Source organism: Rhinatrema bivittatum, chromosome 5, assembly GCF_901001135.1.
Source record: "Rhinatrema bivittatum chromosome 5, aRhiBiv1.1, whole genome shotgun sequence".
In the NCBI taxonomy this organism is placed as follows: domain Eukaryota; kingdom Metazoa; phylum Chordata; class Amphibia; order Gymnophiona; family Rhinatrematidae; genus Rhinatrema; species Rhinatrema bivittatum.
The window spans coordinates 205197365-205209524 of record NC_042619.1 but is presented as its reverse complement, the minus strand read 5'-3'; the positions used below and the strand labels follow the sequence as shown (position 1 = coordinate 205209524).

Here is a 12160-nt window from a genome sequence, read left to right as displayed (position 1 = left end):
TGTCTATAGCAAGTCCTGATGTTACATTTACCCAGTCAATATTGGGGTAATTGAAACCTCCCATTATTATTGCACTGCCAAATTGGTTTGCTTCCCTGATTTCTCTTAGTATTTCAATCTGACCATTTTGTCCAGGTGGACAATAGTATACTCCTATCACTGTACTCTTACCCAACAAACATGGGATTTCTACCCATATAGATTCTACTGAGCATTTAGTCTCTTGTATGATATTTATCTTGTTGGACTCTCTACCCCTCCCGGGCGTAAAGTGCCACACCCCCACCAAGTTGATTCTCCCTATCATTGCGATATAATTTGTACCCTGATATAGCACTGTCCCATTGGTTATCCTCCTTCCACCAAGTCTCTGTGATGCCAATTATGTCAATCTTATCATTTGCTGCTATACACTCTATCTCTCCCATCTGACTTCTGGCATTGGCATACAGACATTTCAAAGTGTGTTTTTTTTGTTTTAACAACCTGCTTTTCAGTTGTTTGGGATAATTGTAAATCATTAGCTTTGGTGATTTTTTTCCATATAGGCATATGGACTATGTTTGCTTTTAAGGGAACCTCTCTGTTGGGATGCCTTAACTCTCCTGTTTCATTAGTATCCTTCAAGGCCCTTCTGCAGATCCCGAATGGACCGAAAGGAACCCTCGCTCTTTGGGAACCATGAAGTAAACTGAATATCTTCCTCAACCTTGTTCCCCTAGGGGAACCGGGGGCGATGACTTCCAGGTGCTGCAGCCTTTGTAATGTGTCTTGTATCACTGCCTGCTTGGTGTGAGAAGCGCATAGTCCTGTTTAATAGGGTGTGAAAATTCTAAGCGTAGCTATCCCTTATCACTTCCAGAACTCGTTGATTGGATGTGATCTTGGTCCACTCATTAAAAAAAAAAAAAGTTCAAACCCCCCCCCCCCCCCCGGACGACTTCCAGGAAAGGAGTGTACTAGCCAGCCTTCATTAGGTGGCCTTACCTCCTCCCGTGCCCTGTCCGGAGATCCCCGAAAGGACTGCTGCCTTCCTGAACCTTATTTCTGTGTTGATCCCGAAGAACTCCTATTAAAGCGAAACCTCCTCATTTCTCAAAAGAGAGAATGCGGCGGAAAGGTCTTCTTGCCGGTCTTATCTTTGGGCAACTTATTCCCTTTTGATTCCCCCAAATGCTTCATTAGTTGCTCCAGATCCTCTCCGAACAACACTTTCCTTTGAAGGGGAAATTACAAAACTGTGTTTTCGATTACACATCCGCCGCTCAGTTACACAACCACAGGAGTCTCCAAGTGGCTTCCGCGGATACCATATCCCCTCCCGAGGCACAGCTGACGCACAAGGCTCCATTGAGGCGTGATCACCTCACCTCACAGGCCTGACAAACTTGTTTCTAAAATAACTGTCAGCTCTGAAAATGCGACGCTGCTGGCGCTGTCCCGACCCCCGGTGCTGTAGCCAAGTCATGTGCATCCCTTCTTACCCCCCTGAAGCAGCTTACTGCACCGAGGGTCTAGCCTGGCCAGGGATTACAATCCCCCCACTTGTCTGGACTGCTCTGGGGTATGAACAGGAATGTTATCTTCATGTTAATTTGTATCCTTTTAATAGTGTCCTGACTTTTTCCATGTTGCTTTATATTTGGTGTGCCAATAGCTGGCAGTTGGTTACACTTAGAGTGATGATGGACCTCTGCAGAATAAACAGATTTTCTGTTTGGTTTTCATTATTGTGCATTACTATATTTTGGGTAATTGAGTTATCAATTGAAATTACTTTTTGTGCATTCTCTGAGAATAAAGGGAAACATACTTTGAATCTCTTGTTTTCCTTCATTTTTCTCTTTGCTGCACCATACCATTATGGGCTAGTCTTGTCTGTTCAGTTTGCATAATTTTGTTGCTGCACTACAGATATTGGAAGAATTGTGTGAATAACTGGCACATAGCTATCTTGTGATGAGCTGCTGACTGCTTCATGTTCTGAAGCAGAACCTTATCAGGTACCATGCCTTCCTCAGTGTCTTGAGGTTTAAAATGTCAAAATGAGTAGGCGTGACCTGGTTTAACTTAGAAAACTGGATCTACATATATTTAGTATGCCTTAGTTACTGACATAGCAGTGAGAGAGGCATGAAGTAGGGAAAGATGTGACAGGAGACCTGCCTATGAAGGGAAGATCTTTGAGCAGTGTGTGATGGCTAGGGAAGGATATGATGCAAACTTTTCATGCTGTGGGACGTTACAGCAAGGCGGAAGGTCCAGCAACCAACCACAGGACAAGGATTATTTTTGTGATGGAGGATGTGGTGAAGACCAGAACTGTGAAGGACTTCAAAGGGGCGTGGGATAAACACTGTGGATCCATAAAGTCAAGAGGCCGCCAATGAAGAGTGGGTGACTCGCCAGAATGAAGGCTACTGCCTGGAGACAATACCCTTATTCAATAAACGTACACATGCTTACTGTGACTCCAACATCGTTCTAGCTTCAACAGCAAGAGGAAATGTGGAATAAAGGATCTGCACTCACAAAGGGGGCAGTAGCTGGCTTGTTACGGCGGTTACTACCCCAAACCAAATAAGCCTGTTACTTCAATTTCTATGCATATACAGCATAGTTCTCTGCTTCAACGGCAGGGGAGAAGAAAAAACTGATACTACACACATCCAGCAGAGCTCTCTGCTTCAACGGCAGGGGAGAAGAAAAAAGGGTCGCACTCACAAAGCGGGGAGTAGCTGGCTTGTTACGGCGGTTACTACCCCAAACCAAATGTGCCTGATACTTCACTTTCGATGCATATCCAGCATGGCTCTCTGCTTCAATAGCATGGGAGAAGAATAAACTGATACTTCAAGCATATCCAGCATAGCTCCCTGCTTCAACGGCAGGGGAGAAGAAAAACAACCAATAAGGGCTGTATAACATAGTCTGAGTAAAACAAATAAGCATGGGTGTAGCTTGCTTATTGCGGCGGTTACTACCCCTACTACCCCTAACTTATCAAGCTAGATATTTCACTTGGATGCAGCTCCATCACTGTTTTCTACATTAACGGTGGGGGTGGAAGGGAAATAGAACCAAGAGCTAAGAGAAACAGATAAGTATGAGAGAAAAAAATGTGTGAAGCTTGCTGGGCAGACTGGATGGGCCATTTGGTCGTCTTCTGCCGTCATTTCTATGTTTCTATGTTTCTATATTGGCCAGATAACATGGCACCCAGATTCAAACCAATGTTTCTAGAGTCCTGAACTTATTGGAAGTTATGATAATGTAATGCTGTTGTAACATCTGTTACAGTTATCTGCAAACCCAGTGACTGCATTTTTCCCTATGATTTCAAAGAAACAATTATGAAAAAGGTAAGCAAGATTGCATTTTACCAAAGTTTACTAAGAGGGTTCGAGCAACATGCTGTGTTAAAGTGGGAATAAAGACAAGTAAAGATCTAAAAAATAATAAAAAGGACTTTTACAATTTAATTTTTTGCTTTAGCTTTGAGAATTCCTAGTTCCCTTATTTCATTAAAAAAAAATGTGTGTATATGTATATCAGTATATTTATACTAAATAGGGATCTGAAGAGTTGTAATTCACTAGAAACACTCTTGCATATGATCTTTGCAGATGAATGCTTGGATCTAGTTTTTACCTTTCATGGTTTCTGTTCTTTAGAAATCTAGAAATGCAGACATTGACCAATACTGCAGTCTCAGGGACCAAAGATCCAGAATACAACTTTCATGTCCGTCTTTTTTTGGAAAGACTTAACTGAGAAAACATTTGGTTCTTTTTTTTTTCACATTGTCATTAGGACTTACACTTACGTGAATTTTGGTCAGTTTTGGAGCATTTTTTTTCTTTTTTTAACATTCTTATAAACTACTGGCTCCACTGTAATTTTCAGTTTTCATATCTTTTGTTACTTCATGCTCTGAGTTGCAGTATCATGGGAAGCATTTATTACCAAAGAAGCAATGTATATCCCTGTTGTAATATGGAGTTTTTCAGTGCTAAGAGAATGAGGGCAGCAATCAGTTTAGACTCCTTCCCTATTTGTACCTGAGGAATATCTGTCTCCTATATATTCATGGAAGAGCTGAGAGAGGCATCCTCTCCATCAGCTGTTGGGTCATTGCCTCCCCCACATCTGGAACTCTGCTATCCTTGCCTCTTGGTGACATTTCTGATGACATTACTGGGAGCACGTGTGAAGAACCAAGGAGGTTGCTTCTAGGCGCCACAAAGGAGCACACTCCTTAATGGATTCCACATTGGCAGTCATCACCCAGGAAAAAGATCTAGGCATCCTCATGGATAATATGTTGAAATCTTCTGCCCAGTGTGAGGCAGCAGTCAAGAACAGAGAGAGAATGCTAGGAATTAGTTAAATTGATAATAAAACAGAGAATACCATAATGTTCATGGTTTGACTGCACCTTAAATGTTTGCAATTCTGGTCACCGCATCTCAAAAAAGATATACCGGAATTAGAAAAGATACAGAGAAGAGTGAGCAAAATGATAAAGGGGATGGAATGATTCTCCGGTGAGGAAAGGCTAAAATGATTAGGACTTTTAAGCATGGAGAAGAGATGACTAAGGAGAGATATGTCAGAGGTCTATAAAATGAGTGTACTGCAACAGGTAAACATGAATCAGTTTACCCTTTCAAAAAGTACAAAGACTAGTGGGCATGCAGTGAAGTTACTAGGTGATACATTTAAGATAAATAGGAGAAAATACTCTTTTACTCAAAGCATTAAGCTCTGGAATTCGTGGCATGGAATACATCTGGGCTGGGCTTCCAAGATGGTATTCTTGAACAGTGTCCATATCTGATGTAAAATTTTAACCTTTGCAGATGCTCCTTTTTGTTTTTTTCCTAGCCATTTTCTCATTTGCTCATAATTTCCCTTTTGAAAACTTAATGCTATCGCAGTAGATTTCCATAATATCTTCCCAAGTGACCCCAACATATTGTACCAAGTCATGTGTTCCACTAAGGATTAGATTTAAAATAACTCCCCCTCTTGTCAGTTCTTGTACCAGCTGCTCCATAAAGCAGTCATTTATAATATGGCTTATTATAAGCAGGATTGTGTTGACATTGATCAGCTACACACTGGCTGCGAGAACTGAAAGCTTTGTCCAACACCGGTGTAGTTTCAGTGGTGAATAAGTGGCACATTTTTTTAACACTTGCAATGTCTGACCTTGCATTACTCAGGCGATGTGGGCATTAGAGGGTTAAGAGCACATCTTGGTCTCTAAGGATCTAAAGGTGAACAAGATTCAGCTTTGCTGCTTAGAAAGGCAATGGCAGAAGTTTCAATCTGTACTTGACAAATGTGTGTACAGTCAACATCTGCAGAAGTACAAGTTGGTGACAGTTGAAGTAAAGAAGCAATACTTTGCTTTGAAAATTTAACTGGCCTGCAACAGTCTTCAGGGGCTGTTTCTCATAATAAAACATCTGATGCAGGCAGCTGATTATGAGCACAATAAGGGATGTGAGTTTCTCTTACTGCTATTCTATATACTGAGAGCATACTGAGGGTGCACTGGCTTATAGAGCAGCACCCTCGAAAGTTCTGTTCTGACTCCATCTGCTGGACGGGGGACATAGCATAACCCACTGTCTGGACTGATCCATGGTACTACAGGAATGGAAATTAGCAGGTGGTAAGTAATTTTCTTATGTACTCAATGCATGTTTCACTTCATGATGTGCTTGGGCAATCCTTATTCCTGCTGGCTCAATTCCTTCAGGAACATATTATGAAAGACTCGCAGTCTTCTAAAACACCCAAGTCTTCAGCTCCCTCAGATAGTTTTGCTTCCTCGGACCCAGTGCCATCATAGCAATTTGCTGGCCATCCAGGATTGCGGGAAGAGGAATAAATGCACCTTTACCTCCTCCAATTATCAGATCTCTAATGCTGCCTAAGTTGGTAGCAGAAGGTCTTTGCCTGGAAACTGGATTCTGTCTGTTCAATAGTTCCACTCTCATCAAATAGATCACCTGTTGTGATACAAGATTTCTTAATATTGGAAGAGGATATACTTTCACCTGCCACAGGACACAATAGTTGCTTGATTAAATTAAAGGATTTGTAAGAAATTTCTTTACCTCTCTAAGGATGTGGATGGAACATTCCAGCCTATTTTCTCAATTCTCACTTTGGCAGTGTCACAAGCTTGAATAACCAGCTTCCCTATAAGGGGCATGCTCATCATCAGAACCCCAAATTAGGGGCTCTTCATCCACACATTCACATTCATAGCAGTGTCTAGTCGATTGGAAGCTCTAGACCAAGGCTGTTCCTCTGAAATCTCATTTGAAGGGCACCCCCCCCCCCCCTTACAATTCATCTTTGTCACTGGAGTCTGGTATTAGCCTTGAGCTTTGATAAGCACTCTACAGGAATACTGTCAGATCCTCTTCCAGATCCTCCAGAGCACATTTTGCCTCTGGAAGATCTCACCGATTCAAAATTTGAGCAGCATTAGGAGTTCATGTCCATAAAAATAAAAGCCTATGTACTGAACTACTTGAATTCTCAAAATTCTGGATACTCCGGCTGAAGCAGCTGCTTTACCAGTTCGCTATATTCTTAGTGCTACTCAAACTGGGAAATGCTAATTTCAGGTACTCCTATTCGAAAACCAGACCTCAAGAACAGTGTCCAACAATTACTAGGCTTTGGCATTGTGCACCTGCTGCACCAAACAGTTGACGTGGAATCTGCTATGAAGAAAGCAAAGAACACTCCCCTTCATTCTAATTCCTTTCTGGATAAAGATCATAAACTTCTGGACAGTTTTGGCAAAAAAAAACTGAGTGCTATGCTTTCTGCTTGCATAACAATCCATCAGTTTTACATGGTGCAATAGCTCCATGATTGTCTTCAGAACCTAAAACCCCCGTACCTACGTTTCTCAGAGAAGAATGCACTTCCTCAACTTTTCACCATCTCCGTTCAGTGTATGATTAATTTTATTCTGCTATGCTTACCTCTTCATTTTCTATTGGAGCACACCAAATGGCTTGGCTGAGAGCCAGTTCCATCTGTGAGGATGTCCACAAAATGTTGGCGGACCTCCCATGCTTGTCAGATGATCTCTTTGGAGAGAAACTTCGAAAGAGTCTCTTAGGTAAAAGACAGAATGTGGCAGTGCAATGGGTGCTCTGTGGCACCTGAGCAACCCACTTCGCCGCAGCATCCATATTATCCATACAAATGTCCTTATTTTCACAAGCAACCTTATTGGCCTTTTCAGCAGTACCAATTTCCACTGCTTCCAGCCCAATGACGACAGCTTCCGGCCCGGCGCGATGAGCTGAAAGCTTCTCCAACAGGCCCATCCTAAACCTAGTTTTTGATCCTGTCAACTAATCCTCTCTCTTTTCTTCCAGTAGTGGGTCAAATCCAACATATTCTGGAGAAATGATGTCAAATAATCAAGGATTCTTGGTTCCTCAAAATTGTACAGTATGGTTCCTGGATACTTTTCTCCTAAACCTCATCCTTTCCATACTATTTGCCTCTCCATCTAGATCCTGTTCATGCCCCTCAGATCTATTTGGCAGTGCAGTCACTTATTTATTTATTTATTTATATTCTTTTTTATACCGAAGTATAGCTGAGTGCCTTCACCCCGGTTTACAAAGTAACAACATCATACAATGAACAAGTTATAAGTTATAACGCAGAACAGGAAAAGAAAAATATAACATCTCGGCAAAAAGCAGAGTATAACATGTTAGCAGGAGACAATTTAAGACTTGGTTTAGGAGATTACTTATTAGAGGAGCATTAGGGTTCAAGATTAAGATTGATATAAATCATATGTCTGTGAATGATTGTCTAAACAACCATGTTTTTAGTTCTTTTTTGAAGGTTTTGGAATCTCTGATAGAGCTTAGGTATCCAGGGATGGAGTTCCATTCTATCGGTCCAGCTATCGAGAAGGCTCTGTCTTGTAGCGGATAGTTTCGCAGAAGACAGTGGGGGAATGATTAGTTGTAATTTGTTAGAAGATCTTGAAGAGCGGTGTGATTTGTGAATTGCAATCATGTTATCCAGAGAGGAATTGTTGGCTTTGTAAATTTCGTTATGTAGAATGGTTAAGGACTTGTATTTAATTCTTTGTGAAATTGGTAGCCAATGAAGGTTTTTTAGGGTTGGAGAGATGTGATCAAACTCGTGCAGCACATTCTGCAGTAATAGTAGCGGTTTTAGGGTAGATTTAGGTAGTCCTAAGAAAATTGAGTTGCAATAATCTAGGCTTGAGAAAATGAGGGTTTGAAGAATTGTTCTGAAGTCGTTCGGATACAGTAGAGGTTTGAGATGTTTGAGGATCTGGAGTTTATGAAAGCCTTCTCTCGTTTTTATAGCTATGCAATTCTTAAAGCTCAGATCATAATCAATCCAGATGCCAAGATCCTTTATTGGATTTTTCATTTGAATATTGGAGTTATCAACACAGCACATGTAGGGTTTCTACTCCAGATACTTCCTCATTCCCAAGAAATTGGGGGATTGTGACCAATCCTGGACTTGAGGCTTCTTATCAAAAATATCCTCTGTGAGAAATTCAAAACTAACTCTTATCTCAATTCTCCCATTCATTCAACAGGGCGAATGGAAGTGTGCATATACTCACATCCCAGTTCATCCATATTTACTTTACTTATGATTTGAGGTGGTTTCTTCCCATTACCCTTTGACTTTTATTCTACTCCCAGGATTTTGTGTTGCAATACACCTGTCATCAGGGCATGTGTTTCCCTACCTCGACAATTGGCTATTTACAGCACAGTCACCAGAAGCAGTTCACCATTTTGTGTAGATGATGATTTACCTCCTACAGAGCTTAGGATTTCTCATCAACTTTGAGAAGTCAACCTGGTGCATTCAATTCATCAGGGCACACACAGACTTAAGATTACAGAGAGCATTCTTACTCCATGACAGAATTATGCTTTCGTTAATCCAATAACTTTCCAACCTGAGAACTTTGGCCAGGAAGCTCCTCGCATTATTGGGTCACATGATTGCTGCTATCAACTTAATTCCATTAATCATCTTCACATCCACCACCTTCAGTATGGTATCAGATGTCAGTGAGATCAATTTACACAATCTCTAGTAGTGAAGGTAACACAACCAATGGTGAGGGAATTATGGTAGTGGTTATGTGCTCTGAGATAGGGACATAATGGAAGTGTGGCACTATCAGCTTGTCTTTACAACAGATGCTTCTACCAGTGTTTGGGGTGCTCATTGGGATCCTTCCACACTTAGCGGGCCTCTCGTGAGAATAGCTTTCAAATCAACCGTCTGGAGCTGAGAACGATATGGCATGCCCTCACCACGTTAACACACCCCCTCCAAGGGAGGAGCATTTTAATTCATGTTTGAATTTCTATTGACAAATATACAAAGCTAGACTTGGGGGGGGGGGGGGGGGAGGCTACCGGGAAATCCCATGACGTTTTCTGTTAAGGGATTTTCCACAGCAATCTTCCCATACCTCTGGGGGTCAGACTGTCCTTCTAACTCAGTTTGAGGTGACTTTCATTCCATCTCATAGCTTGGATGCTGAGGGTGCATTGATGTCAGGACTAAAATTACAGTCAGAAATTGAAGATGTATTAGTTTTGTCTAGGAAACCTTCAGCCAGGTTCCTGCTCTTAACTAAGTCTGAAAAATCTAATCTAACTTTACCTTGCATTTTCCCAATATAATTTGCTCTCGCTTCTGTTTAGAAGCTGTTCTTGTGGTGGGCAAGATTGTTTTCCAATAGACATTGCTGAATTCTCCTGTTCTGTTTGTGTGTGGCTGAATAATCTTACAAAAAAAAAAATTCTCCAATAGATAGTAATCTTATGTCTGCTGATTCTTACTCTTTCTGGGGTGTTGTGGTATTTGTTTTTTGAAATCCCTGTCTCTTTAAAAGAGGCACACAGGACTCTACCCACCAGACTCAGTAAGAGAATAACCAAGCAAAGCACTACTAAGGCCAGTTACAAATAATATTCTAGCACAGTGAACTTGGTCTAGTACTAATTACCTGGTTCCTGCTTTTAACTAAGTTTGAAAAATCTAATCTAATTTTATTTTCCCATTATAGTTTGCTTTCTCCTTAAATATTTCTTCCAGGGACCTAGGATAATTGAATAATATAAGCCTGAAGTACCAATCTCTTAACTAGCTTATTAGACTCTATTAGCAAAATGTCCTTTATTCAGTGCAACAATTGTGATGCTTATATCCCAAGGCCTATCTTTTGGAGAACTAAGAGTTGTCAAATTTGCCATCAGCTGTCTTCCATGAATAAGGATCTAATGCACCTGAAGGAGATATTATGCAAAATTCAAATAGCCTCCCCTTCTTTGCAGCATCCTGTATATCTCTCCCAACTCTCTGAGGATTCAGAAACCCAAATATAAATGGTTACAGTGGACTCTGGTACAACAAGACCTGTGACTTTGAGTCACCCAGTTTCCCCAACTGTGAAGCATCTGGAGTATCCACCCCCACTCCCACAGAGAAACCTGACATCCAGGATTCAGAATCCCCGAAATAATTGGATTACAGCAGGCTCTGGTAGAATAAGACCTGTGACAGACACCCACTCTCCCTGCTGGTACCCTTACATAATGCATTTTCTGCATTGGAAAATAGTCTAAATGAGAATATGAAATGTCTGAAAGGGAAGTAGTCACCCAGTGTACCCCAAAACCCTTCAACATGATTAAATGTCCTTAAAAATCTGCTTCTGCTGGGAGAATCAATCATCAAAGGAATCAACTTGGGGATACAATAGTTAAATGCCTTCCAGGATCCTCAGCTAACAGGTGGTGAACATAGTTATAGAAGATAGTAAGAAATCTGATATCAGTGTTATAATCCATCTGGCGACCAATGACCTTGCTCTAAATGATGCTCATAAAGTACGGAAAAAGATTAGACACATGGCAAAGACTATTACCTTTTCAGAAGTATTACCTGATCATGGAAAGGGAAAGAAAAGATCGTGCCATATAGTTAACTTCAATGCCTGGCTCAGAGCCTGTGGCAATATATGTGGATTTGGATAATTGGAGGCTGGGGCCATGTATGGAGCAACAAAAGATTAAATGGTAGTTATAGCCTATGTTTGTCAATGGCAGAAAAGAGGATGCTAAGTGAAAAATTGAGATCATACATTATCAAGCATTTAAACTAAGGATCAGGGGTGGCAGGAGATAGCCAGGGATCTGGCATGTCACCCTTAAGCAAAACAGGAAGAGGGATGAGAAAGTAACAATCAGTTCAAAAATGCAGAAAGGTTGACTAGGGAGAGCAGCTAGAAAGCTATATCTACAAATGCTCGTAATCTGGGTAACAAAATCCCAGACCTGCAGGACCTAATGGTGGAGGTGGACTTGGACATTATTGAGGTTATGGAGAAATAGTTCACTGATTCTCATGATTGGGATATGGCCATACCCAGCTATAATTTGATAGAGGACTGAAAAGGGGGAGGAGTAGCTCTTATGTCAAAAACAAAATCCAAGTAAGTGAATTGTAAGGGATATGGGACAGAGAAGAATAATTGTGGACTGTCCTTTTAAAAAAAAAAAAAAAAAAAAAAAAGTACATCCATTTTTTACTGGAGTGATCTACAGGCTACCGACTCAAATAGAAGAACTGGGCAGAGAACTCAGACATCCAAAAGAAGGGTGAAGTGTTGCTTATTGGAAATTTTAATCTGCCAGATGTGGATTGGCATATCCCTTCTGCGAAATCTACGAGAATTAGAGAGTGGATGCCCTTCAAGGGGCTCTTCTCAAACAAATGGTAATGGAACCCATGAGAGAGGGTGTGATATTCGATCTAGTGCTTACTAATGGTGATAATGTCTCTAATGTTCAGGTAGGAGCTCACCTGGGTACCAGTGATTATCAGATGGTATGGTTTGATTTTGCAAATAAGAGAAGACACACAAAGAATCGAGTTTTGAATTTCAAAAATAAAGACTTTGGGGATGTGCCTGGAGGAAGAATGGGAAAACTGGGAGAAAATGGGTGAGGTGGAACAGTGGGCCAAGTTAAAAGGAGCTATTACAATGGCAACAACTAGTAAACTAGTAAGAAGAAAAAGAAACTGA

The 12160-nt window shown here is 41.0% G+C and overlaps 1 protein-coding gene across 3 annotated transcripts in view; it reads left to right on the top strand.

Annotated features, from left to right (window-relative positions):
• Window positions 1-12160, top strand: part of POLA1 (DNA polymerase alpha 1, catalytic subunit) — a 1013915-nt gene that overhangs the window by 179726 nt on the left and 822029 nt on the right. For all 3 annotated transcript variants that reach the window (XM_029603088.1, XM_029603086.1, XM_029603087.1), the window contains one exon: window positions 3301-3362. In XM_029603088.1, coding sequence (XP_029458948.1) covers window positions 3301-3362 — 62 coding nt within the window. The remainder of the gene's footprint in view (window positions 1-3300; window positions 3363-12160) is intronic.